Here is a 27,865-nt window from a genome sequence, read left to right on the forward strand (position 1 = left end):
TGAGAACCCGTTTTGAATGTTTCTTTAAGAGGCATATTGAATAAAACTAGCATTATTACTCTTAACTTGCTCTACCACTGCACTATATAGTCAAATGACTGCTTGAGCAGTCAGTAAGCAAGAAGGTGATTGTAATCACAATATGGGAATCTTATTCCTTGTTGCTGCATTGCTAGTGACACTTTATGAAAACCACAAAGTTGTTTGGCATTACCTAGAGCTGTTGTCCTTTCTGTGGAATTGGGGTTTGTTACAGCCTCAAGTCCCCTTAAAGAGCTATGGGCTGCTTCTGGGTAAATGTGTAACTTACTCTCCACCTGCTCAAAGAAGCAGGGACTAATGTAGGCCCTCTGGCTGTAGAACTGTACAGGGAAGGGGAAAGAGTATACAGCAAGGTGAGAAGCTGCAGACTCAGGCATGTGGACATTGAACTTGCAAGTGTTGCAGTGATTAGCTGCAGAAGAGCTCTGTATAACCTCACAAGCACATCTCACCAGAAAAGTTCATCTAAGAAGATATTTCTTCCTCCCCCTTATGTCTCAACCATCCTGGGACTAACAGCTAAAAACACTAAGACAATTAAGGTAAAGTAGCAGCTTAAAACAAAAGCCTATTTGACTGGCTACTGAAATCAAAATATGGAGGGATTCTACATGTAAAAGTAGTGTAGCAACAAAATTTTGCTCAATGTTGAAAATAGTCTGATGGGAGGTTTTATAGGAGCCAAATGTTTTTGAAAATCCTACTAGTCACCTAGCTGCATCTTTAGGTGCTTACATACTTTTAAATATCCAGCCCATACTCCAGAATAAATTTTGTACACCATTGAAAGACTTAATCTACACACCAGTGCACTTAAGGAAAAGCTTTCATTTCTTTTAAAAAGGTATTCACAGACCAGAAGTACTCAAACTGTGGTCCATAGACAACCAGTGTCCATGAGCAGGTAGTTCCTTCTAAAGTACACACCTGAGCAACCACACAATAGAATGAAAAGCCACCTAATTAGTGGAGCCCCTCACACAAGTGGTGGCAGCCTTGGAAGCAATAAGAGTAGGTAGAATAAGGGGGGGGGGGGAATTTTGGATGTGCAGGGCTGCAACTTCCCCCAGCTCCAAGGGGAGACCCTCCTTCCTTCCCAGTCTCAGCTCTGCAGCAGGGGAGAGAGGGCATGTCACATTAGAAATGTAAGACTACTGCTATTAAAGTGAGTTGTGTGCTTTTATTTGTATAACTTTTATCCAAAGCACTTTACAAGAGTTAGCTAACAGTACAAACATTTGGAAATATTAAGTAGTCTGCAAAAAGAAAGTTTGAGAACCACTGATCTATATAAGCTACTTTTAGGTAGTCTCAAGGCTGTTAAATATGTAACAAAGAAGCATGTAAGGAGTTCATAAGGGTTAGAGATTTTAATATTAAAAGTATTTTATACAAGAAAATGTATAATTTCACCCCACAGAGTTATGTTTTCAAGGGGTAGGTGTCTCCAACTATTAAGGGGCATCTGTTCCCCCTCAGGTTGCAGGATTTACACCCATACACAACAGATTTGTTTAAAAAAAAATAGAAGGGGTAGTTGTCTTAGTACAGGTTAAAACTAGACATATTTAAGACACTTGTTCCTGTCACTGTTGACAAACAGCTTAAGTAACATTTTAGGAGTCTGCATAGTAGAATGCAGTGACTGATGTAATTAACACCCTACTGCATCTTTAGCTGCTATGATAGTTAAATTTCCAAGACCCCCACCACTGTGAGAGGACAGCACAAACTAGACTAATTAGTGGCATGCAGCCCTTGCTCATTCTCCATCCAGCTGTGTCTTTCAAGCCCTATGAATGATGGGGTATAGCTACAAGTGTGAAGCAGTGATTATGTCAAAATAGCAAGTGTTTGGTTCCTAAAATGATTTTTTCAGTTGTTTGGCAGTCATTATTATTACAAAACCAGATGTACAGATTGCAGTTGAGAGAACAGCAACATCAATAAATCACTCAGAAGATCAGAAGTGAGAAATTCAGCTGGCACAATTTCTCCCTGAAGAACTAGCCATTTTGAGTTAGCTGCTGCATCACAACAGCACAGAGACTGATCAATTGCAAGTACTCGTCTGCACCATCGGTCAAGCATTTGTCTACCTCCTGCAAATAGAGACACAAGTTATAAACAATCCCATTAAATTGGAAAGAGGTTCAGTGCTTTGAAACTGATTAAGTTGGAGAGGGAGTAGCTATTGCAAAAAGTCAGATAAGTTTTCCTGCTGAGAACTGACATTTCTACTGAGATTCGTGAAGATTTGTAGCTTAAAGTGGAGCTGCGGCTCTGTTTCCTGCACCATCCCATCATGTAGGCAACAATGGTCAGACAGAAGTTACATGCATCTTCTTGGGAATGTTTCCATGTTCTCTGCTTCATTGTTATTAACATTAGTATACAGTAGCTGGTGTTCTTGAAAAGGGTCATGGATACCGAAACAACGTATACCAGAGACCCATTGGTACAGCAGTGGGGTAGGCAGGAGGGGACACTTAGGTGGGCAGGCAATGATGGGGGAGCGATCTGGCAGCCTCTCCTCCCCCTCCAGCAGGTGGGGGGGGAGGGGAGAGATAGACACTCGGGCCAGGGGCTCCTGGAAAAATGGGGGGGGCCATGTAAAATGTGCATCCCTGCATGCCCACCCAGCACTTGCTCTGCTCCAGCCAGGGAGCAGGGTCGGGGGCTTGGAAGCCCCCTTGCCCCAACCCCACTCCCTCACAGGAGGTCTGGGCAAGCAGAGTGGGGCAAGCCCCTGACCCTGCTCCACAGCTGGAGCACCAGAGCTGGGCAAGCCCCATCTGGAGCACTGGGCAGGTGGTGTGGGGAAAGCGCTGGGTCAGGAGCAGAGCTAGGATTCCAGGAAGGTGGACCTGGATGTTAAGTGGGTGGGCCACAGCCTACCCATATCTGTGGCAGATCAGTCCCTCATCAATAGGGGAACATGTTCCGATTCACATCGGTTGGCATATCCATTGTTTGCCATTTACAGTACTGCAAACGACAGATATGCAGATCAGGATCGATGTGATTGGGAACACGTTTCTGTATTGATGAGCGATGGATATGCGAAACAGTTAGGGTTCCTGGTATATGTCCGTCTCCCCCTTCTCTACAAGCAACTGAACTCAAGGGATTCTCCATGAACCCTGCAACTTCAGCCCATGAACAGTGACTACTCATAAGATAAGAGTTAGCTGCTAGCACTTACAACAGTTCTGTAACAATCCTCACTGAATTTAGCAAGCACACCTCCATACATATGCCCCATATTGATTAAACAGCTTATCGGTCATTTCCTTTTTGGTCCAAACAACACCTTTAGTCCATTTTAGGAAGCTGTAGTTCTAGTTCACAAAGTGTGTTTAAATAAATGCATCTGAATAAGGAAAGGAGATTGAATTAGAACATTCAACCGGGAATTATGAAATCTGGGTTTGAATTACAGCTCTGCAGACTGATCTTTGGCATCTCATCTTTGTCTCTATGCCTCAGTTCTGAGTGCCCACTATCTGTCCTCAACTGTAGAAAGATGGTGCCTATCTCTATCAGTAGTGTTGAGAAACAACTTTTAATTTGTAAAGGTTTGAGATCTGTGGTGGAAGATGTCAAGAACCTCAGCACTTGTCCTCCCTCTTACAGCAAAGAGCTTTTTAAAAAGTTAATTGGAATCCCAGAATTTGAGTTAACAGTACCAGGGAGCTACAGTCCCCACACCTCCACAGGTGCTGCATCATCATCGACCATAGCAAGGGGAACACAGTACTTTGAGCCAGTGTTCCCTCTAATTTTTCCCCACACACATGTGGAATGAGTTTTGTTATGTGCACCAATATAGAGGTGATGTGTCACATCACCTCCATATTGGTGCACAAAATTCATGTGGTGGGGGTGGGGCTGAGGGGTGGGGCCCAGGATGAGGGGTTTGGGGGTTCAAGCTACCCTGGGGCTACAGTGGCGAGAGACTGCTCCCCCAGCTCTCCCCCCCACAACAGCACCTGGGCTGGTGGGGAGAAGCACCTCTCCCTGCCACAGCAGCTCTGAGGCTGCAGCGTAGGTGCTTGGGTCTGGGGAGGGGTGCCCCTCCCCCAGCAAGTCCTGGCTGGGCAGCTTCTCTGAACACCTGCGTGGCACTCAGGCTGCTGTGCGGCCATGAACTCATGCAGGGTTCCCTGTTATGCAAGAGAGCAAGCCGCAACTTATGTAGTTTCCAGGGAACTGACACAGGAGTTAATCAACCCAAGGGAAGAGGCATTTGGTCCAAATCAACAAAGTTTAAAAGACATCCTTTACCTTGATCTCTTATCTATCTATTTATAGAGATATATTTCAAGAAGTGATTAGCTCAATATTTGTCTCATCAGAAGTAGTTTAGCCTTTTTATAATCAAGAAGGGGCACAAGATCTCAAGTTGCCATAACACAGGAAAGTCTCCTGTTCATTTACATTCCTTTAGAGATGGCTACCTAATTTGCACATTTATATCCTCTCAATGCGTCTAAATGCACCAATGCCTCACCCCACGCTTTTTAGGGAAATGTACCCGTTTGACCAAATTAAGAATTCATCCACATTAACCAGTACCTCAACTTCTTTTCAGCCTAATGCAATTTGGCAAGCTCCAGACTAATGGTATACATGTAGAACATGATAGGGAATGAGACCCAAACAGCTGTGGTGCACACAGGATCAAGCCAGAGGTAAGTATTTTGGGGGAGGGGCGGGGGAAGGAAGCACCAGTACTAGTTAACTGCTGCACTAACAGATGAAGTCAAGTTAATGGAGACTTACAGCAAGCTTCTCTGCAATAACAGATTTCTGCTGGTCAGGGAGATCCTCTCGCTCAACAATATCATCATGAAGCTGGTTTATAAGCTGAGCAACAGCATACCCTTCATTTATCAGATTCTGTAACAGGGAAGAAGGAATGGAAACAAGGTAGCAGTAGTCTGAATTTAAAGCTTTTAAGTAGTAGTAATCAGTCATCAACATGTGGGTGGGGGTGAGTAATATTGAAAGTGACACTATCAAGTCATTAAGACCACTTTGAAGCTGTGACTTCTGTTAGGGAGATACATAAACTCCTGTTGATTCAATAAAGTGCAAGTTTTCAAGAAAAAGGTCCTTAAACCAAGCTGTCAAATAGTCATGAACTTTACCAACCAAGACAGAAGAGTTTATTTCATATTAATAAAAAACCCTGTAGTTTACTCAATCAACATAACATCACTTGCCCTGGGCAAGTAGAGTTTTGCAAAGCTTCCTTAACATTTCTTAACTTCATAAAAAGCACTGTTTTTAGTAAGGAGGCTATTGTCTGTGCCATATCTAATACATAAATATTGTCACAGGGTGGCAAGAAAGGGTGCTGAGCAGTGTTTCATGCAGCCAAGCAAGTAGGAGTAGTAGTTTCTGGATCAAACAGGAGAGGGGCAGTCTTGTTTTGCTGTATATGGTAAGTTATAAATAACTATACTTTAAGTACTAGATATTTAAACAAATCTGTAATATTTAGAATTTGGAGGATGGTACCACCACATTGAAATATTGCAACAGATCAAATCAGGGCCTGATTAAGACATAGGCATTACAGGGCCATGTCTAGAGTGCCATGTCCTGGAGTCACATGATTATGTCAATCCAATTTCATTACAAACTAAGTTCTAAACCTTATGGTGATAAAGGAAGCTTAGAAAAATATCGACAGTGCCTAACCAGTGCAGTGATGTTTGCACTAGCTCCCATATCTCTAGAAGAAAAAAAACTGTTCCATGCATCTCTAAGGGTTGTTAATGCCAAGCCTCACTGTTGTGGGAGGCCATGCCAACACCACCCTAGAGGACCCTGGTAAGAGTGCAGTGGGTTTACCTACACTGCCCCTCCTGAGAGAAAAGGGGACTCCCCGCTCATACCACTGCCAGTCCTATGATACACCCTCCTCCTCTCCAGATCATGGACTGCCTAGTGACTGGGTCCCCTTTAAATGTGACTTCTACCCCAACAAAGTGCTGGGGAACTAAAATTTACTTTAAAAATATATGACCTAGCAGAGTTAGATTTTTTTTAATCTTAACCTATATCCAGATAGTTTGTTTTTTCTTCTAGTGAAGTGTATTCACTACAGTTTGCCAGCTAGGCTTACCCACAGTGTTCCATAGAGAAAATGAAAACTGAAGGCACTCTCCACAGATTAGACATTTACACCCAGCATTTCTTGTGGTACACACTGAATACTATTTCTAGACAATATGAATGAAATAGTGAGGTCTAAAAAGTGTTGGTGGTGATCAGTAGAAGAAGATGAATTTGCTGAAATCATAGATTGGACATAAGAACAGCCATATTGGGTCAGATCAAAGGTCCATCTAGCCCAGTATCCTGTCTTCAGACAGTGGCCAACACCAGGTGCATCAGAGGGAATGAACAGAACAAGTGATCCATTCCATTGCCCATTCCCAGCTTCTGGGAAACAAAGGCTCGGGACACTTCAAACCATTACCCATTTTGGTAACACAGTCTTCAGCAGACAGTGGTCTCACAGGAGATCCAAGAAGAGCTGAGTTTGCCTCACAAAAATTCTTATTCTCCACAACTGAGCAGGACACCTTCATATCTTGTCAGTTTAACTCAGAAGTCCATGGTCAAGTTAGCAGGGAAAAATTTCTTGTCACCTTAAAGAAGTGCTCTCCTTCAGATCAAGGCTTAGGTCACTTGACTGATTAAGGTCAGGAAGCTTGTATTACATTTGCACCATAATTGGCCTCAGCAAATAGTCTTCAATTTCAACCTGCTAACAGGAGTGCTATTAAAGTTTATCCACTACAGCTAGCTCAGAGCCAACAGCATATCATTTTAAAACCAAAACCCCACACTTCAATTGTTTTGAATTCACACTAAAGAATGAGAGAAGACATGTGAGCAACTCTACCTTTGCTACAGTTTCCAGTTTTTCAAAAGAGCCACTTTGACAGGCAGATAGTAGTCCATCAATTGTTTCCTTAGGGACAACCTACAACAGAAGTGACATATACAAAGCATGCACATACTGTCCAGGTGTCTGGGTGCATTTACAACTTAAAGAGTTTAAAAGTTAACTGCTGACTATGCCATGACCCCAGTTCACCACCAGAACAGGTTAGCTGTAGTGTTTCTGAGTCTATACTTGTTTCCAGAACTGTCCCTACATAGATAACATGCTTCCCCACCCCCCACAAGCTTCTCCCAGGCAAAGGTTGAGCAAACAAATAGGTTTGATATTAAGATCATATGAGATGGGGAGAAGTATGCATTGATATTAGTATTTTGTTCTTGATATTAGGAACTGTGAATGATACCAAGCTATTTTAGTGTGACTACATGGGGCACCTACTTTAACAAATGGATCAGTCTTGATATATTTTTCCAGGGTCCTATGGTTTGGAACACCAAATTAGTTTCTACCATATTAAGCAGCATGGATATGTGAAAACAAGCAATTAAAATTAGCCTGAAGCAACTAGATCAATCAGCAAATCAGAAGAGAGGAGAACTGTTACAACAGATTAAGTCTGTCATTTAACTCAGAAAGCACTATTAGCTTTTTCTTTGGACACATTATTCCTGCAGCCTGAAGCCGCAAACTGTTTTCTTCACTCATGGAATTTCTTTGAAAGTCTCCAGTACCAAGGCTACCACTAGTCTGCAACAGTAACATAGGAGCAAGATCTTAACTATACTACCTAGATGCAAATTAGGTTCCTCTGATTTTTAGCAGATTATGTTGAAACTGAAGCTTTATGCTCGCAAGAGCACAAACATTAATTGGAGGGTCTTTCCCTACCATTACAATATTTGATTTTCAGGTTCTTCAATTTCAACTGGATGGTATTTTGAAAGTGCAAGTTCAGCCATTTTTGCATAGCTGGAGATACAAAAAACTAATTATCTTCTATGAAGTTGACTGGAGGGAAAAAAAGATTTATTTAAACTTGACTTGAAAAACATGCCTGGAAAGCAGTTCTGTTCCCTTCCTCTCAAAAGGCAAAAATGCATGGCTCCAGAAGGGCTAGTGAAATTGTGCTAGGAGGGTAGCACATATAACACAAATACCAAGTGTCCAATATGAATATCCTATTCACTTCTCAGCTCCTCTCCGCTCTTATTCTTGCTTGAGGAGATAAGTGTTATTTTGCCATAGCAACACTTTCATACTGAAATTTTAGTAATTTGGTCTTCCCTCAAGTTTCTACTGTTCCTGTCAGCATTCCCTAGCTAGTAATCCTAGAGAAAACTTAAACTGCTACAAACAAAAAGCCACACAGGTACTTACAGGGACACAGTCAGCTTGTGTAAGTTAAACAAGAACTAGAATGGTTCTTTGAGCCATTCCCCTGCAGTATTTCCAAACCAAACTTTGCAGCACTGTGCTAGTGCATGAGAACCTGAAAGTGCAATTATCTGTTCAAATGCCCAACCTAAATGATGTGCAAAAAAATAAAGTGCATAATTGATTAAAGTAATTTGTGTTTAAAAATTCAGTTTTAATAATTTAACGGTAAAAATCTAAACTTACAAGTCTTACCAAGTGAAAATACTTAATTTTTCTGTTTGTACAATATCGCTGAGTTTACTGCTAAATGCAGGCATTTGTCATTTGACAACTGTAGACTAAGAATTAAATTAATTTTCAATATTAAGTATAGTATCTTACATAAGGAACAAATTGGAGTAAAAATCAGTTACTGAAATCGTGAAGTGGCTGAACAGATTTAGGAAAGGGATGTATTGAGTAAGAGTATGAAATGTTTACATAGTCACTTTTCTGACCATAACCACAATGTCACAGGAGAAACTAAGCAAAATCATGTATCATGATAGCCTACCCCTGCAATTTCGGTGACAACCTTCTCTGAGATCTCTTTCCCACCTGTTAATCGAGTAGCACTTTGAAGAAATGTGATTGCTTTTCTTAAGTCTCCTTCTGACACTTTAACAAGACAAGATACTGCCTGAGGAATAGTGAGAAAAATCACAAATTATATTTTGTTAGTTAAAAATCGAGTACACTTTGTGGGCAAAAGTGATTTAAAAAAATATCACGTGATGCCCAAGGCTGCAGACAGAAAGTAGTATGCAGGAAGTCACAAAGCAACCTTTAACATTTCATATAAATACCAGAGATGTATGTGCATACACTGCATTTATATTAGAAGCAGTAACAAGGATGCACTGCAGGATCGATCCTGCACTTTGCATGTAAGGTAAGCAGAATGCTGTGAAAATAAGCTCACAGTAGAAAGCAATGATCAGGAAAACCTGATCTTGTATTAATGAATAGAGGGCTGAGCACCCTGCAAGTTACTCCTGTCTTGTAGCTGAAGCAAGGGCAAAGAGGGTAATGGACAATTAAACACTGCATTTGCATGGTAGGGATCATGCTTAACACATGTCTCAGACTAGTCTCCTCCCATGCCCTAACCCGTCTCTCAAGTATAAGGGAGCTGCCGCACAAGAGGACTGAATTTTCCACTCAGTGCAAAGAAATTATACCTAATGGTTACTCATGGGCACAACAGTAAGGTTTAGTCTTCACTTGCATGTGTTGAAGAACATTCCCTGCTGCACACACTCCCCCAGAGTAGTCAAATCAAATCCAGTATCTATTCCAGACATGTTCACCTTAACCAACATTTGCTTCAATACAAGGATGTAACAAGCATGACATCAGCTGGCTGTAGAGTCACCTTGAGCAGAAAACTACTGTTGAGGAAAGAGTGCTCATTATACCAGGTAATTTGTTCTTTATATTCTAAAGTTATAGTTCTGCATTAATTTAAGCGAATTAAGAGGGTTTTCATTTTGAAGCAAGTTTATGGATGTTTCTAAACCTAGTATAGTGGAGCTATAAGTCAGATAGGAGTAGTAGTAATTCTCTGGATGTCACCTATGTTAGCTAGTATAAAAAAATTCACATGGGAAACACAAAGCTTGAATAATAAGTGAAACCTGGGATGTATTCACCAATATGCATTCATCCTGTATTTTCTATTTAAAGTTAACAACTTCATATCGATATTGTGACAATTCTAGGTTGTAACATTGCTTCACTTTAGTGGACTGAGCATAGAACCAGAAACTCAGACTGTTCTAATCCTTGTTCTGACAGACTTTTCTCCGGCCTTGGTCATTGAAACCATTACCCCATGTGTGTAGTTAGGATAATACTAAAATTAGCTCATGTACTATGTTTAGTAATAGCTATAACCAAGAAAAATGGGCATGGGTAATGCCTATTTACTCCTTTCACTGCAATGTAATTATGACCTGATAAAGCAATGAACCTATAAGTGACCATAAAACTACCTCATTGCTAACTTGCACATTTTCCTTTTCGGAAACAGCCAGTAGTCTCTGCTGTTGGATTTTATCTGTCAGGGGCTTGAAACGGAATTTGGAGCATCGAGATGTTAAAGGTTCAATTATCCTAGAAGAAAGGAGGAAGGAAAAAATATTGATGAGTCTGTGTAGAGAACTCCTCAGGAATCAGCTTAGATTACTAGAGCAGTAAAGCAAAATAGTTTCAAATTGTAACACCTTAGTGATAAAAAATGAATTGCAGATCAAACCCTTCAGATTTGTTAGATCTTTTATTTATTTCCACAGCTGGAGAGCTAACTCCTCTCAAACTACAAGTTAAACAGAAAAGTTTGCAGTAGTAGAGACAAAACCTGGGAAGGCAAAGAAAACCACACAAACCTGCTGATGTAATTACAAATAAGGCAGAAACGTGTCGTTTTTGATTCTTTCTCCATAGTGCGTCTCAAGGCTGCCTGAGCTGCTGAAGTCATAGAGTCTGCTTCATCCAGGATCACAATCTTAAAAGGAGGACAAACCTTACCACTAAAAAAATAAATGCCCATCATCCAATTAAAACAGAGTTCATTGTTTTCAAGTATATGTGCATTAATATTTAAAAGTCAAAGCTTGTTGCACAGTACTACCACTATCTATAGGTAATATTAAAAGAGCAGAAGTAAAACGGTATGTATTACCTTTTGCTTATCTACCATTTGCCAAAGGACTAGCAGTTATAGGAAGGGCAATTAATATTTTCACATTTCTTATCTCCAAGCCTTACACTTGAGAACACTGCAAGATTCCTCTGCTAAAATTCTTATTCATGCTTTCAATTAATTCCTTCTTTTGCAGGCTTCCTTAATCCCTGCAGGATCTTCTAAAATTTAGAAATTACAAGGGCAGGTTTATCTCAGTACATGAGATAGACGATTTCTCCTTCCAGCTAGTCTTGGGCTTCTGTTACCTCTAGTTAATCACTCTTCTGCTCCCTCATCCATATGGGCCTCTCCCTAGCCCCAGAATCTCCATAACCAATTATCAACTGAGAGATTTTGTATGATACACATTGTGTTATGGACACTAGATAGAGGTGTGGGGTTTTTTTTTTAAATCACAAGCTATGAAATTTGTTCCTACACTAGCTATTCACTCATTCAACATTTGCTGTCACATGTAGATTTGGTAATTCAGTGCAAGACTAGATTTTTTGGAATTGCATCCGGTATCCATACAAATTCTCCCCAGTGACTTTACAGCAAGTTGCACATGGATGAGAAGGGGAAGACCCTTTGGCCTGCAGTTTTGCTCTAACTTCAGTTATTCCATACTGACTCAAAGCTTAACTCTGCAATTAAAATTAACCTAAATGAATCTATGACACCCTTCATTGAGAAATACAATCCATCAGATAGTTGGCTTTGATCTCTTGCTTACTCTGAACGACTTCCAGACACAGTTAGCTGAGCAAATATCTTCACTTTCTCTCGAATCACTTGTATTCCACGTTCATCAGAAGCATTTAACTCAAGAACTCTCTGTCGGAACAATTCAGGTCTGTGAAGAGTTCAAAACATGTTACATGAGCTTCTAACACTTGTAATGCCTTATTACAAGCAAGTGACTTGATTACAGTCTAAGCATCTACATGGGGAACAAATATTTAATAATAGGCTCTTCAATCCAGCAAAGAAAGGTATAACACAATCTAATGGCTGGAAGTTGAAGCTAGACAAACTCAGACTGGAAATAAGGTATACATTTTTAATGGGGAGAGTAATCACAGGAACAATTTACCAAGGGTTGTGGTGGATTTTCCATCACTGACAATTTTTAAATCAAGATTGGATGTTCTTCTAAAGAGAATGCTCTAACAATTATTTTGGAGAAGAAGTTCTATGGCCTGTGTTATACAGGACGTCAGACTAGATGATCACAGTGGTCTCTTCTGGCATTAGAATCTATAAATTATCCAGTAACCATTCAGGTTTGTGAGGATTTTAATCTGTAGTATTATTAATGCTGCTTTACAGTAACTATCCTGCTAACGGCAGAGCCTATGTTAAGAGTTCATTAAAATTCTGGTCCTGTAAAAGTCTAGAATTCCATAGTCTAGTTTATACAGAGGGCTTCTGATTTTCAGTTTTAACAAACACCAATAAACTCCCCCAATATAAAATATGAAATTGTGTTTACACAGTAAACACCAAAAAACATCTGAAACCATCATCTGTGTCTAAGGTCTCATCTATATGCAGCAGTAATGAGGACTGGGGTTGTGACTTCCAAAGCACACTAATGTGTTACGCATTAGTCAGTCTGTGTAGACCCTGCTGGTGCGCACTAAACGTTCCCTAGTGCGCTTTAACATAATGGAGTTTGAAACAGTACTACATTAAAGTGCACTAGGAATCATTACAAAGGTTGTTCGTTACAGAATATATAAAGAGACCCAAAGAGATCTGTGCTTTTTGGACATCTACATAAAACTCAAATTGCTAATAAACCCCAAAAATCTGAAAACAGAAGCCCTATTTATACCAAATACCTTGTCCCCTACACTATGGAAAAATTGAAACATGAAGTCACACCACTGCTCCAGGCAAAAACATTGAGAGAGCATTCAAGGTCAAGGACACTTGATTTTTCTGTGCTATGTCTATTTCCTCAAATATTCTGTAAATCAAGTTGTACAGTAACTTGTAAAATCCTCTGTTGCAGCCACCAACAGTGCTCTGCAGTTGTCATGCTTCCAGGAGCTATGCTGCTAGAAGACTTAATTTGATACAGAAAGTGCAGCTAAAACAGGACATCAGTCACAACAGGCCATTTTAGCCAAGATCGATCAACAGTTGTAAGGTTGCAGAACCTGAAACATCTATGCTTCAGAGAGAAAAAAGAAAAAGGAGTACTTGTGGCACCTTAGAGACTAACCAATTTATTTGAGCATGAGTTTTGGTGAGCTACAGCTCACTTCATCGGATGCATACCGTGGAAACTGCAGAAGACAATATTACACACAGAGACTAACACAGCTGTTACTCTGAAAACTGTCATTATGCTTCAGAGAGGAGTTTGAATACTAATTAGGAGTTTTCTTCCTAGTGTTAATTTAGATTGGTAGTTCTTTCTCCTCCTACACCACAGAATTTGGATAAGTAAAAAGAAGAACAAAAGATGCTATGTAACTCACACAAGAAGTCAAACCAGCTAAGATTCCTGTGGCATTAGATTTGAATGCAGGTCAGCCAAGCCTCTTATTTTAGAATCATAGAATATCAGGGTTGGAAGGGACCTCAGGAGGTCATCTAGTCCAACCCCCTGCTCAAAAGCAGGACCCATCCCCAATTAAATCATCCCAGCCAGGGCTTTGTCAAGCCTGACCTTAAAAACTTCTAAGGAAGGAGATTCCACCACCCCCCTAGTGAAAAAGTTTTTCCTAATATCCAACCTAAACCTCCCCCACCGCAACTTGAGTTATAACCCTTTCAAAAAAATCATCACACAAAAGCCACAAAAAAGGAATCAATTAATGCACACAGAATTTAAGGAAAAATAGAACATGCTGTATTATCTACTATATCACAAGTTTTTAAAAAGTGGTCAAAAGCAATTGCCCTCCTCCTCTTCCCCACTCTCAGATCCTTCCCATAGTCACCCCATTAAGAGTTTAGCTCAATAAAAGTTTCACAACACCCTACGAGGTAGGTAGGGAAGGGAAGACAACTGTGGTCCAGTGACTGGGAATCAGTAGACCTGGGTTCTATTTCTACCTTAGACTCCCAGGGAAGCCACAGCCTGCACCTTAGTTTCCCCAACAGTATAATGGCAAGAATGATATTTATCCATTTTTGTTAAGTGCATTGAGATCTACAGATAAAATGCACTACAAGTTCAAATACTAAGATTTTTGTTTATCTTTGTGTAAACATTAAAAACAATATCAATCTTCAGTTTTACTAGGGTTTATAAGAATGTTAAATCAGAAAACAAAATGAAGAAACCACCTAGGTTCACCATTGCTGAAGGGGCATGGTTGCATGATTTGAATCACAGCACTGACTGAGGCTTCATCAATAGACAGCATAGTCAGAGTCCAATGACATGATCAGACAGTAGAAAAACCCTGGTGTGAACACAAAGTGGTGTAACAGACAAGTACACAGATATCAGAAAATCTTTCAAAGGTGAGGAGGATTTCCAGACAGAAATGGATCACCACAAAAACTCCCATCCCTGCTCTCTCCCTTAATATAGCATCAGATGTTTTACTTAAGTGGTTTAGTGTTAAATGTAATATTGTGGGGAGGGAAATCTGTTATCACCAAGAAATACAAGTTTGGAATACACAAGCAACAAAGAGAAGGCTCAACTCAATATTAGATTCTTATAGACTAGAACACCACAAAAATTGGAGCAGGTAGTGACTAAAAGGGTCACAGGGTGGCAAGCTTTTGGAACACTTAGTAAATACAGTTAGATTCCAACTTACCCATAGAGTTCTCTGGCTAATGCCAAAATAGTGGAAGTCTTTCCAGTTCCAGGTGGGCCATAAAACAAGAGATTGGGAAGCTGTAGTAGCAGAAAAGGATGTTTTACAGCACAAGTTATTAATTCAAAATATTTAATGTATAGAAATTTTACTTCACCCTTTACGCTCTATTGGGAGTTCAATAGTAGAGCGAGAGAAAAGGGACTGGATGCCTGTGCAATACAAAGGCTTTCAACATCTAGGTCATTAGGTACTGTAGCTAACAGTCAAAAGAACGCAAGCCAACCCATTAGTGATAAGGATATGTGAACAAGTTGGCATTTTATGATACTAACACATGTTCTATCAAAAGTGATACCCTCCTGAGTGAGGGTACTTGGATACAGTGTCTTCAGGTCAGGATTGAGGCACACTGCTATGACAGCATGGGGGAGGTTTGCAATGGCTCTACCTGGAATGTACATGCGCTGCTTGTTTTATGCACTTACGCATTTTTTTTTTTGCCCTAGGACAGAAGAGTCCCTTCCAACCCATAACAAAAAAAAAAAGGGCTGAGCTTCTCAGTCAGACTTGATATTTATAGTCGCAAATACATTTTTTTTTAAAAAGATAGATGCTTTGTAAAAAGGACATCTATTCCACAGAAGTAAAATGTTTAATTGTTAAAAGATAGATTAGATAGTCCCATAATTAAAGTACATATCAAGCGTTCTATGTTATAATAGATTTGCATACAGTAAAACCATGTATTTAAATATAGATATTTATATAAAGCTTCAAGTGCTTAAGTGTATATGAAAAACACTGAACTGAATTTATAGGTTGAATTCAGATGTCATGTTAAAACTTTTTAGGAGGGGACGCCTTTTTAAAGAGAAAGTAAATTTTTATATACAAATAAAACTGAGTGTGAAACATGTAAACCCTCGTCTCCTCTAAAAAGGGACACTGTCTAGAAGTTATGCCTTTGATGGAATCCAAAGGTTATACATAATTACTTAGTATGTATTGTGTTTAACAGCTTAAGTTTAGGCCAAATTTAAGACTAAACACCCTTTTTATATATTTGATCATCTACCATAATTGTCAACATCCTCCAGAATGTTTTAGGATTGTACTGAGAAGGGGAAACATTGTGAGTGTTAGTTCTCATAAGTGAATGACTGAAGACAAGAGCACTGTATTGGCAGTCAGACACACTGCAGACCTTTGTGTTGGAGACATACACAGTAATTTGACCCAAAAATCACTAATCCACTCTCTGCTAGTCCTGTGAATAGGCTTTAGTAAGAGTTTTAATGAGATTCCACGTTTTACTAATTCCACTTAAATACACTAAATCCATACTCTAGACTGTTTGTGCTTCAGTTTCACATCAAAATTATCACCAGCATTTACACTGCTGCCTTACAAAGTATATCCTAATCCTTTATATAACGTAGTGGCAGTATTTTTGGCAGAACTGTAACCTGATCCAGCCACGCAGGTTTCAGCACTTGCCAGTAGTAAGCTATGATACCTGTAGGCATCTTATCTGGATTATGGGATGGTTACAGCTACTGGCAAATTACATATCATAATGCAAATCCTAAGTCAGTTTCAGAAAGTTTGACACACAGCACATTCTCAAAAGCTGGACAAGAGGAGATGAAAACTGAAACGGCAGCTCTACAATGAGCCTTCTAATATGCAGTCTCCAGAGACCCAGTTAGAGCACTGAGCATGCCAGATTATTATGGTTTACATTATTTATTCTTACCCACGCCAGGCACTGCAATGATGACAAAGAAACTACTCAAGTCCTTGAAGACAGAAACAAAGTTCATACACTACAACTAGTTAGGCTCAGCCCTCTGCATGTCATTATAAACTGAGGTTGCTGGGAGGGTCTGACTTAGCTCCCAAATGCCTTCAGGGACCACTGGTGGTCTATGAAGTGCTGGCTATTCACATGGCGCCAGTTTGCATTACCTAAAAACCACCTTATATCCGGGAAGTAGTCAACTTTACCACAGATTATGTTATGAGACAGCAGATGGGAGGGGAAGTGGCCTACAAAACCATTTTGTTATTTAGACATAGTCCACATTAAGTTTAAGGACTCCTGATCTAGTTATTCTTGGTATCCGCCACATAGCAGTACTGACTGGCAGCATGGGATGGAGAGAGTAACAGCCGTTTGTGGCCAGGAAAGTCATTTGAGAGGCATACCTCCAAATTCACTGGGATCCAGTCTGGAACAAACATCAGCAGTCTTAGGCTTTGGTTTAAATAATTCAGAAGAGTCTTTTATTGCAGTGTTAGATCTTTGCTTATTTTAGATATGTGAACTGCCAAGTTGTGTTAATTCTTAAACTAAAGCTACTTAAATGATTTTGCCCTCTAATGGTTTACTGGTTTTGAGCAGTGTAACTACAACAAAATATAAAACCTATAACTATAAATAGGAGTTATACTTCAGCCTTTCAACACTGATGTACTAGGATCATAATCCCAGAAACCTAGCTGGTCAAAGAGCCATAAAATATTTAAATAGCTTTGCTCAAAATAGAACTGCCCAACCACCACCTAAGTAACATTATGCACTGCAGTATCACTATTATAACAAGTAGTGAAAGCATTTCACTTCTCACTGACATTAATAGGTCCTAAATATACTCAATACAATTGTAATGTTATTAAAATATGGTAGAATTGCTACTAGATTTTAAGAGCATTAGCTATACTGACCTGACAGTATGAGTTACTGGCATATATTAAAGAACTTACTTTTTTAATCTATTACACTGGTTTTACACAATTGTAAAACAAATTAAGCAGCACAAAGTTTACAATTTATGTATTTATTTTCAAAAAATAGGATGTCACGTGTGACAGATTAAATTGATAATTTCAGAAATATTTATAAAATTGGCCAAGAATGGAATTCTAGACAAAGGGGATATAAAAGCTTTCACCCTCCACATTGCCAATTCAAGTAGCATGTAAGGGAAAAGTCATTCAAAACCTTTTTGAAAAAAATACAGAAAACTTATTTTATTCAGTATAATTCCTAGTGAATATGTCCACATCATAAAAGACAACTTCAAACCAATATATCTGTCAGATCATTAGTGGATCATGAAAATGAAATTATCCTCTCAGTTCTAAGTGATCTTTATCTAGAACTTCACTGAGGCAGAAAAAGGTTGTCTGTGTGGGGAGGAGGAGACTATCCCAGATCCAAAGCCCAGACATACAGCCCCCTGCTGGCTACATTTTCATATTCCTTTTACTTGTTTCCTCAAACACCAGGTAGAAGAAAAATGGCAACTGTTCATATAGATCACAGCATTTTGTAGCTAACCCCAGCAATGCGACAGACATGCAAATTAAAAGTACTCTTCACAGCACCTTACAAGTTACTTCTGTTTAACTACTTGTGTTTTAAAAGAAACACCCTCAAGAACTGCTCTCTCTGTTCTCACAATTTATTTTATATCTACACTTCACTAAGATGTCAATACCTTTAAGCTTCCTTTGCTATTTAAGTGGTTTTAGTAAAACTGTACTTAATGCTTCTAAGGAAGGCTAATAAATTAAAAATTATTAGAAGTCCATTCATAAAAGTTTACTTAAACAAAAAAAACCCTGTTTTTCCCTCTGCAGCAAATTTTCAAAGTTTAACATGCAAAAGTACAGACTATAGCTAGGTAAGAACATCAAGGTAGCTGTGGTTCTTCCAATCTTGTAGGATTATGACAACAGAAACTGAGGGGAGAGCACCAATCAGTAAAGCTTCCAAGTTACACAATAGAGATACTGATTTTAGAATTGCTAGAAAGCTGGAAATGTCAGAAACACAGAATCATAGAAATGTAGGGCTGGAAAGGACCTCAAGAAGCCATCATAATTAGAAAGTTTTTTCTTAATATCTAACCTAAATCTCCCTTGCTGCAGGTTAAAACCATTACTTCTTGTCCTGTCTTCACTGGACATGGAAAACATTGATCACAATCCTCTTTGTAATACTGGAAGACTTATCAGGTCCCCCCTCAGTCTTCTTTTCTTAAGACTAAATATGCCCTTTTTTTTAAACCTTTCCTCATAGGTCAGCTTTTCTAAACCTTTTATCATTTTTGTTGCTCTCCTCTGGACTCTTTCCAATTCATCCACATCTTTCCAGCTGGCACCTCACTGGCGCTGAGTACAGCAGGACAATTACCTCCTGCATCTTACATACAACAATCCTGTTAGTACACCCCAGAATCCTATTAGCCTTTTAGGCAGCTGCATCACATTGACATTCATACTCAGTTTGTGGTCCACTATAATTCCCAGATCCATTTCAGCAGTCCTACCACTTAGTCAGATATTCCCCATTTTGTAGCTGTGCATTTGATTTTTCCTTGTTAAGTGAAGTATTTTGCATTTGTCTTTATTGAATTTCACCTTGTTTAATTCAGATCAATTCTTCAATTTGTCAATGTCATTTTGAACTTTAAATCAATGCTCCAAAGTGCTTGCAACCCCTCCCAGCTTGGTGATATCCTCAAATTTTAAAAGCGTACTCTACTTCAGTGGTTCTCAAACTTTTTGTATTGGTGACCCCTTTCACACAGCAAGCCTCTGAGTGCAACCTCCCCTGCGCATGGTGGGGCTGGGACTGTCACCCCACTAGATACGCTCTCCCAATTTTACAGCAAGCTATTGGTAACCACCCTGAGTACGAAACTCATAAGTCAGCAGCACATAAAGCTAGTTCTCTGCTGCTACAGAACCATCAGAATTTCTTGAACATGCTATGATTGATTAAATGTCTTTGTTGCACTCACATCAGCTCCCTCTAAGGATTTTTTCAGCACAGCAACAACTTCCTCTTGGAATGCAACTTCATCCACACACTTCGGACGACTAGATGAAAACACAGTGAAGTGTATTTTAGTATCTACTAAAAATTCTCAGTATCACTTTCACCCAAAAAAGAATGTTTTCCTTATAGGTTTCGGGGGGGGGGAGGGGGGGAGGAAGAAAGATTATGAAAAGCTTTGTAACAGAGTGACTGGGCAATTTTGTGCAATGCCTCTAAACTGCATAATATCTTGCACAAAAATGCTCAAGTCACCCAGTTTCTCAGGAAGATGCCAGTCTATCTATACTGTAAACAGAAGTACTTTCCGAAGCACAACTACAATTTAGAGTCTAGAACAGCTTTGCTGCTTGAAAGGCTGGTGCCAAAATCTTATTAGAAAACATTGAATAGTTTGTGTCTTGATAAAATGCAGTTACGATCAGAGTAACACGAGTGCATATGCAAAGGCATCAAAGGCGCTGAGAAAACCTTTTACCCGATCACCACTGCACAGACATACACCTGCAGGTAGGCAAGGTGGATTCTACCTAGTTAGTAATTTACATTCTGAGGGAAATTTGAGAGGCACAGAGACCTGGGCTCAATTTTCAACTTGCAACACTGACGGGGAGTGGGGGTGGGGGAGAGCACCATTTAAGTTCTACACGGAGGAAGATTTTCCCATGAATGTCAGTGGAAGAATAAGACCAGAGTCCCAGTTTTTTTCCAGTCCTCCCCCCCCCACCCCAGAAGTGCAGCTACCTCATGGCTCCATTCCGCCATACTCAATACAGCCGCTCTAGTGCGGCTACACACTCTGCGACGCACACTTCGGGTGCCCCTTCCACCCCACCCCCCTCAGGCAGAAATCACTCACGGCCCTGCTGCAGTCTAGACACCCTTCGCTCGCAGCAGCTGCTCCGGATCAGACCCCCCCCCCCACTCCCGCCCTCCGCCGAAGGGCGCTTACTACTTCTCCACCCAAGGGATGGGTTTGAGCCGCTTGCCCTCGCCGCTGCCTCCCGCGGCGGCAGCCGCGCCTCGCTCCTTGGACGCCGGCGCTCTGGTGCTGATGGCGGACGGGCCTTTCAGAAACGCCTGCATGGCTGCTGCGCCTTGTCACCCTGCAGGGAGAGCCCCACACACTTCGCGTCACCCCCCCACACACAGCCCCCCACCCCCCAGAGCAGCGCCCCCGAGCCCCGCCCTGAGGAGATGGGCGGGAAGAAGAGGCTGCGCACAGGCTGAAGGCGGGGGAAGGGTGGGCACCCCCACCACCCGGGGGGGGGGGGACAGACCCCGGGCCCACCCCTGCCCCTCGGAGTCCCCTCCCAGGAGGGAGGGCGGCCGCGACAAGCTCAGCTCAGCCCCCCCCCCCGGCATCCCTCGCCCACACCAGTAACCGGCCCGCGGGAGCGGGACCTACCCCCTCAGCAACAGCCGCCCGCCAACTCCCGCCAACCCGCTCTTTTTTTTAATACGTGGGCGGGGCCGCTTCCGCTTCCGCCTGGGAGGACGGGCCCGAGATTGCCGGGAAGAGTCACCATCGGCGCCCCGGGTTATTGGTTATGGGCGACGCAGACACGTCACGTGATTGGATGGCCTCAGGCCCTGCCCTGATTGCCCTCAACCAACATGGCGGCGGGCAGCGGCGGCGCCTGCGGTGCGCATGCGCGCAGCGCCAAGCTTACTAAATATGGCGGCTCAGGCTCAGGGGTGGCGGGGGAGGTGTTGCGTCTTTGCGTGAAAGGAGACGCTGCGGAGATGGCGTGGCGGGCGTTGGGGTTCGGTCTCCTTCGTGTTTGTAGCGCCCTGTCAGGCGTGTGCCTGCCGCCTGAGCGCACTGGGGAGCGGCTGCAGGGCGTAACACGGGGAAGGGGAAAGAGGTGGGAGACCCACGGGGTTCACTGCCCGCCTCCACCGGGTGTGACCGGGGGCAAGGCGGCGGCGCTAGCCCCTCTGTGCCCCATGCGTACAGCGGGGGTCACGCTGCTTCCCTGCCTCCCGGCCAGTTGGGAGGGTACAGGGGTACACTGAAGAGCGGGAAGCGCCTGCAGAGCCGCTGAGGAAAAGCGATGGAATGGAAATATGCAGCGTGGTTAGGGAGAGACACCAGCATCAGTAGCTTATGCTCAAATAAATGGGTTAGTCTCTAAGGTGCCACAAGTCCTCCTTTTCTTTTTGCGAATACAGACTAACACGGCTGCTACTCTGAAACCTGCTAGACACTAAAAAACATGCCCTGAGCAGAGACTCTGGATTTGTGGCACATCACAACAATCTGTAACCCACTTACCCCTTTTTTGGCACGATGACTGCAGAGGTGTTCATGCCTCGCATGGTCCCTTTGAATACGTGCCAACTACTTACGCTAAACAGTCGGCTGCGCCATTCGTTTAGCTGTGATGCAGGGAGTACCTTTCCCAGACCCGAAGAAGAGCTCTCTGTGGCTCAGAAGTTTGTCTCTCTCACCAACAGATGTTGATCCAATAAAAGATATTACGTCACCCACCTCGTTTCTCGAATATTTTCATTATGTCATAGCATAATGTGGGCTTGAACCTGTGTGTCATGCTGCAGACCCACTGGGGCATGGCCTCATCATGGCATGTGGAGAGAAAATGCCCTTCTAGGGGAAGCTGGGCCCACTACAGCCCCAAGTAGGACCATGTCCTTTCAGTGGGATGCTGGGTGGCATTGCACAGGAGTGGGCCTTTGCTGTAACATGATGGCATTGCCATGATGGGGCCATGCCCCAGTGGGTCTGCAGCATAACACACAGGTTCACACCCGCATTATGCTATGACATTGCCATCCAGGCCTCCTTGGCACAAAGGGACACTTCTGCATGGTACTAGGATCTTGCCACAGAATGGTGGTGCATCCTCCTGTAATGTACGGATAAGGCTAGGCTTGTGATTAATTGTTTTTCCATTGGGAGCACATTTCAAAAGTGGGGGCCTGCTATGGAGAAAGTAGTATTGTGCATTGCATCCTGTACCGGGGATCCTGTTTTGATGGGCACTATGCAAGCATTTGTAATAAACAGATTATCAAAATTTACCATGAGTGGAATGTCATTTTTTGCACAGTTTCCTATGAAAAAAACAACTCTAATTTTGATTAAGAATGGTGATCTCTCTTGTAAATATAAAATAAAAAATGTAAACAAAGACTGCAACTACAATGGGGATGAAATGCTCTTTTTTACAACAGGACGCTATTAACTTGAAATACTGTCCATTTAAAAAAAGTGAGCTAAAATTAGATCTTATGCCTGGACTTGTGTGCCTCTGATTATGCGTGATTTGACAATCATTTATTTTTAAAACATTTCTTCTGTACTGCTGCTCTGTGAAAGACCCACATAGATAACAGTGAAAACTCATTGACAGATTATACACAAAATGCTACCAAATGCACAAAGCAAACTGACAATTTAAAAAAAAAATCATTTCTAGTAATCTGAAAGTACAACTAAATTAGGAGGAAAACTTATCAGACAAACAATTTGTAAATTGATTATGGCAGTGCCCCTTTAAGGAAAAAATGCATCCCAGCATGCTTGTTAGTCATTCCATATGCCCACATTTTGGTGCTATTGATGGCTACATTTTATGCTTCCATTTATCTCAGCTGTGCATATATTGATCGAACAATGCAGCTGTTACTTATTGATTAGCTCACAGGCTGTGATATATTATACCTAGAGAGTCAGTTGCTGTTATAATTGGCTTTAAGGCTGATTGCAGATGTATTGTTTTACTACTCACACCAAGACATTGCTGAAAACAAGGCACAAGACAGCAAGTGGCCTGGATGGCAACAAGAGTAATCATTCGGAATTGGAACTGTACAAAGGAGGAAAGTAGACCTGGAAACAGTTTCTATGGCAACTAAAAACAGTTATTAGAAACGACACTGCAGGAAAGACATTAAACTGAAAGTGTGTTATTCTACTGAGGAAAAAAGGCTAGAATTTTGTTTGGGCAATTTGAAATACACCTCTACCCCGATATAACACAACCGATATAACACGAATTCGGATATAACGCGGTAAAGCAGTGCTCCGAGGTGGTGGGGCTGCGCGCTCCGGTGGATCAAAGCAAGTTCGATATAATGTGGTTTCACCTATAATGCGGTAAGATTTTTTTGGCTTCCGAGGACAGTGTTATATCGGGGTAGAGGTGTAAATCGTTTCCTGTTATCTGGCACAGTAGCTACATCCACTATTAAATCAGTTGAAATTCAGATCACAGCCTTGCTAACAACAGATATTCATATTTGTAACAATTGAAGCTGCTTGGTGCTATTGAGCTGGTTAACATTGTTCTCTTTTTTTTTCTAATAGTAAAGATAGTGTTGTTTATACCCTCTGTATGGGGATTATATTTGGTACTTTGACACTATGGTAAAAGCACCTTAAAAATGCCCAAGATACATAAAGAATTTACTACATTCAAAGAGTTTTATTTCTGTAACAATATGAAATTGCATTTATTTTGCACCTACCTGCATGATCTCTTTAGCTGTACACCATCCACTCTACTCAATGGGGCCACTTCACACATTCCAGTTTTATGGACTAGATGAACCTCAGGTTTGATACAACATGGCAATTCCTACATTCCTATATAACAAAAATAAACAGAACCCTGACCCCAAACCGTTCCCTTTCCCCCTTTGCTATGGATCAGGAATTGAAAATAACTTTTGCTACATTCTGTCTTGGACCTGTGACCATCTTAAGGTCCAAAGTTAAAGATGAGAGCTGACTCCTAGGATTTCCAGTGATATAGACAACATTTTTATCTAGTCCTATCAGCACACAAGAGAGGGTAGGCCTTACATATAACTGTAACACCCAGATGCATAGAAAAGCTAGGTTAGATGATTTTTAAATTCTAATCATTTTGTCAATTTCCAGAATGTGCTGGACTTGTTCACTAAGGCACTATATATGTGTGTTCAATTCTCTAAATGGCCCACCTTGATTATCATACACATTGTAAGGAGAGTGATCACTTTAGATAAGCTATTACCAGCAGGAGAGTGGGGTGGGGGGAGAGAAAACCTTTTGTAGTGGTAAACACCCATTTTTTCATGCTTTGTGTGTATAAAAAGATCTCTATACTTTCCATAGTATGCATCTGATGAAGTGAGCTGTAGCTCACGAAAGCTTATGCTCAAATAAATTGGTTAGTCTCTAAGGTGCCACAAGTACTCCTTTTCTTTTTGTGAATACAGACTAACACAGCTGTTACTCTGAAACAATTCTCTAAGATGTGGCATAAACAGAATACATTATGGTGTGATGTGGCATAAAAGTTTCATTGGTGTTCAGTAGGGATGATCAATCAGTCACGTGTGGCCTTAACCCTTGAGATTGCAGCCATTCCAAACTCATCCCAATCAAACCTATATCCCACACCACATATACATATTTACAAAGACATGTAAAACAATGAGGTAGTGAGCACCAAGGAATTGATGTGGATTGTGTGCCTGAATAGACAGCCAAACACAACTGAAGGCAACCTTCACACCACCCTGGCTCTCCAGCCATTTCTGATATGCCAGTAACTTCCAAACACTTGTACTTACCCAATCATTCCTGACAGCCCCAGCTATCCTCCCTGCCTTTTCCTCTTTTTATACCACCTGGGTTGGTCTCCTGATGGGCTCATAAGCTGTAGCTGTCTCTGGCCTTTGTCTTTTAATCCTTATCTCTACAAAGAGAGGCCAAGCCAGGAAGTCTGGTCTCCCTCCTGAGTCTCAGTCACATTTACCTTCAGGTGGTGGATGCAGCACTAATCCAATCAGCACAAAAGAGACTTTAGGACAGTCACAACCTATAGGTACCTTCTTTAGGGCTATCACCTGTTACATCTGAGAGGAGGGATGGTCTGGGTGCTGACACTTGGGAGACGGGTGTTAAGTCCCCTGCTCTGCCACAGACTTCCTGGGTGACTTTGGGCAAGACACGCAGCCTCTCCGTGCTTCAGTTACAAATGGGGATAATATCGTGTCCCTACCTCACATGGGCACTGTGAAGATAACCACATTCAAGATAGTGAGGTGTCCAGGTTATGGGGGCTATACGACTACCTAAGATAAACAGTACAATGGGTGTGCCTTTAGGACTCAACCTGGCCCTTAAAATTAAAGGGACACTGTCCTATAGTTTTGCCCAAAATTCAGGCTTTGTCTAAAAAGAGGGAAAGAGATGAGGGTGGGGGTTTTGAAAAACTGAAGGTGAATAAAAAGGTTTGTATAGAATTAAAAAATAACTTTAATAGAAAACAGGTTTATTTAGATTTTAGGTTTTCAGTGCTGAAAACCAGGATTTTTCAGCAATATGGTAGTTCACGAGACCAGACAGTGATACTGACCAGTCACTTTTCAATGGCCAAGCAGCGGGAAGAGCAAACAGTGAATGAATGGGACACACAGTGGTGAAAAGTATTGTTATGCTGGCAGTTTGATGAAACCTCATGTAAGCTGGTTGGCCTAATAGCTGTCTTTCATTCGGGATATATGTAAGTTGTAGTTAAACTCCTTTTGGAATAAGATAGATGAAATCAGAAGAGCCACTGCCTAAAATTCAGGTCACACACAAGGTGGATCAGGAGCTGAGCTATGTGGGCAGAGGGGTTTCACTGGTGACTGTTATATAGACAAAACTACACAGGATCGTCTCAGGGGACAAGACAAGATGTCACGTTTATTATAATAACACAATTTTATTTAAGACCAATAACTAATATCTGATACCTATATACACACACACACATCAAATGTTCTGCAGCTTCTAGATAGTTACCAGTCCTGAATGTAGCTTGAGTTCGTGGCTTGGGTTCGTAGCTTGTGGCGGCTAACTGGCCAGGCACAAGGAAGAACTGGGTCTCTATTGGGCATGCACCGATGCCCTTCCATATTGGCAGCGGAATGTTCCCCTCCAAAGTCTTCCATCTCACCCATCCTTTTTGTAGGCTTTAGTTTGAATCCAGAGTCTATAGGTCTTGCTGTGTCATGCTGCCTCTGGGTTCGGTGTGATTGATCACCCGTCGGTTGCAGACATGACTTTCAGCCTAGGACCTGTCTTTGATGTTTCTTCAATTGTACTTTTGTTCTTTTCTTTTGAGGGTGAACTCCTCTTACTTTGTCAGGCCTGTTGTTTGCATCTTCAGCCATTGGTGTTTACACTTTATTTCATCAGAACAGGCTGGGGCTGGAGGTTAATTCCATCATCCATCCATACCGCATTCACACATCTAAACTAAACTAGTAAGATTATAGCAGGGTTTAGCAAAAATGAAGTGAGCATTTTAAAATGGGTTACAACATGGACAAGTGTAAGGAATGGCAAACAGTGAACAGAAGTTACAATGTTGAAGCAGTGTAATTTCAGTGATTTAAGCAGCAATTGGATTGAAAGTGAAACTCAATTGGCCAGTTATTGGGGTACCTGGTTTTATGAATGAATGTAGTTTCATTCATAAAATTTTACTTATGAAGTTATATTAATAAAGTGAAGACAATTTAATCGATCAGTTCTACAGGACTCAGTACAATTGCAGAGAGTTAGGTATAGTTTGGTGGAGCTGTGTATGTGTGTGACGAGAAGCAGCCAGAAACAACACAGAAGCAGACAGAGGAGGTATCAAAAAGCCAAAGACAGCCAAAGAAGCACTTGTAGCATGACCCTGAGAGAAAGCTAGCAGAGAGCTTTTGGGGTAGAGTACTGGCTCAAAAAAGGCTTGGAATATTGAGTAACGAAACTTTCTCCTGTTGGTTGATTCTTACTGCATTCATGGAAATAGGACTTTGTGTGCATTCTTTGTAAATAAATAGGATTGCATCAAAGAAATGCCTGACTCATCATCAATTTCTCCGCCTAACAGAAACAACCTGCAAGACCCTGGACATTGGCTAACTGGTCAGGTCAAAATTATTTCGTTCTTGTAGTGGCCATAATGTGCCAGGTGCTTCCCAAACAGACTAGAAGTCCCAGTCCCTGACCTGAGGAGCTCACAGTCTTTGGATAGAGGTTGAGGGAATAGGTACAACATATAGGTGGTTAATTAATACATTATTCTGTTATCCATTTTGCCGTGGTTGGTCATCTGAGGATAACACATCTCCAGGAGGGACTAGAATGCCGAGAGGGTAGA

General features: G+C 41.4%; 1 protein-coding gene across 3 annotated transcripts; it reads right to left on the reverse strand.

The window, feature by feature from the left end:
- Positions 1–1,202: 1,202 nt before the first annotated feature.
- Positions 1,203–21,223, reverse strand: RFC4 (replication factor C subunit 4). Of its 3 annotated transcripts, none has more exons than XM_048863089.2 (11): positions 21,118–21,222; positions 20,662–20,815; positions 19,675–19,753; positions 14,861–14,940; positions 11,806–11,925; positions 10,771–10,914; positions 10,378–10,498; positions 8,898–9,023; positions 6,965–7,045; positions 4,828–4,944; positions 1,203–2,144 (listed from the first exon to the last, which is right to left on the reverse strand). In XM_048863089.2, exons 2-11 carry the CDS (start codon positions 20,793–20,795, stop codon positions 2,049–2,051), a joined length of 1,098 nt encoding a protein of 365 aa, XP_048719046.1. In that variant the 5' UTR covers positions 20,796–20,815; positions 21,118–21,222; the 3' UTR covers positions 1,203–2,048. The 3 variants fall into 3 exon arrangements, with proteins under 3 accessions (XP_048719046.1, XP_048719048.1, XP_074988194.1); XM_075132093.1 differs by lacking the exon at positions 1,203–2,144 and adding an exon at positions 2,156–3,415 and having other exon boundaries at positions 21,118–21,223; XM_048863091.2 differs by lacking the exon at positions 8,898–9,023 and having other exon boundaries at positions 21,118–21,223.
- Positions 21,224–27,865: the final 6,642 nt, after the last annotated feature.

Source organism: Caretta caretta, chromosome 9 (assembly GCF_965140235.1).
Source record: "Caretta caretta isolate rCarCar2 chromosome 9, rCarCar1.hap1, whole genome shotgun sequence".
Lineage (NCBI taxonomy): Eukaryota > Metazoa > Chordata > Testudines > Cheloniidae > Caretta > Caretta caretta.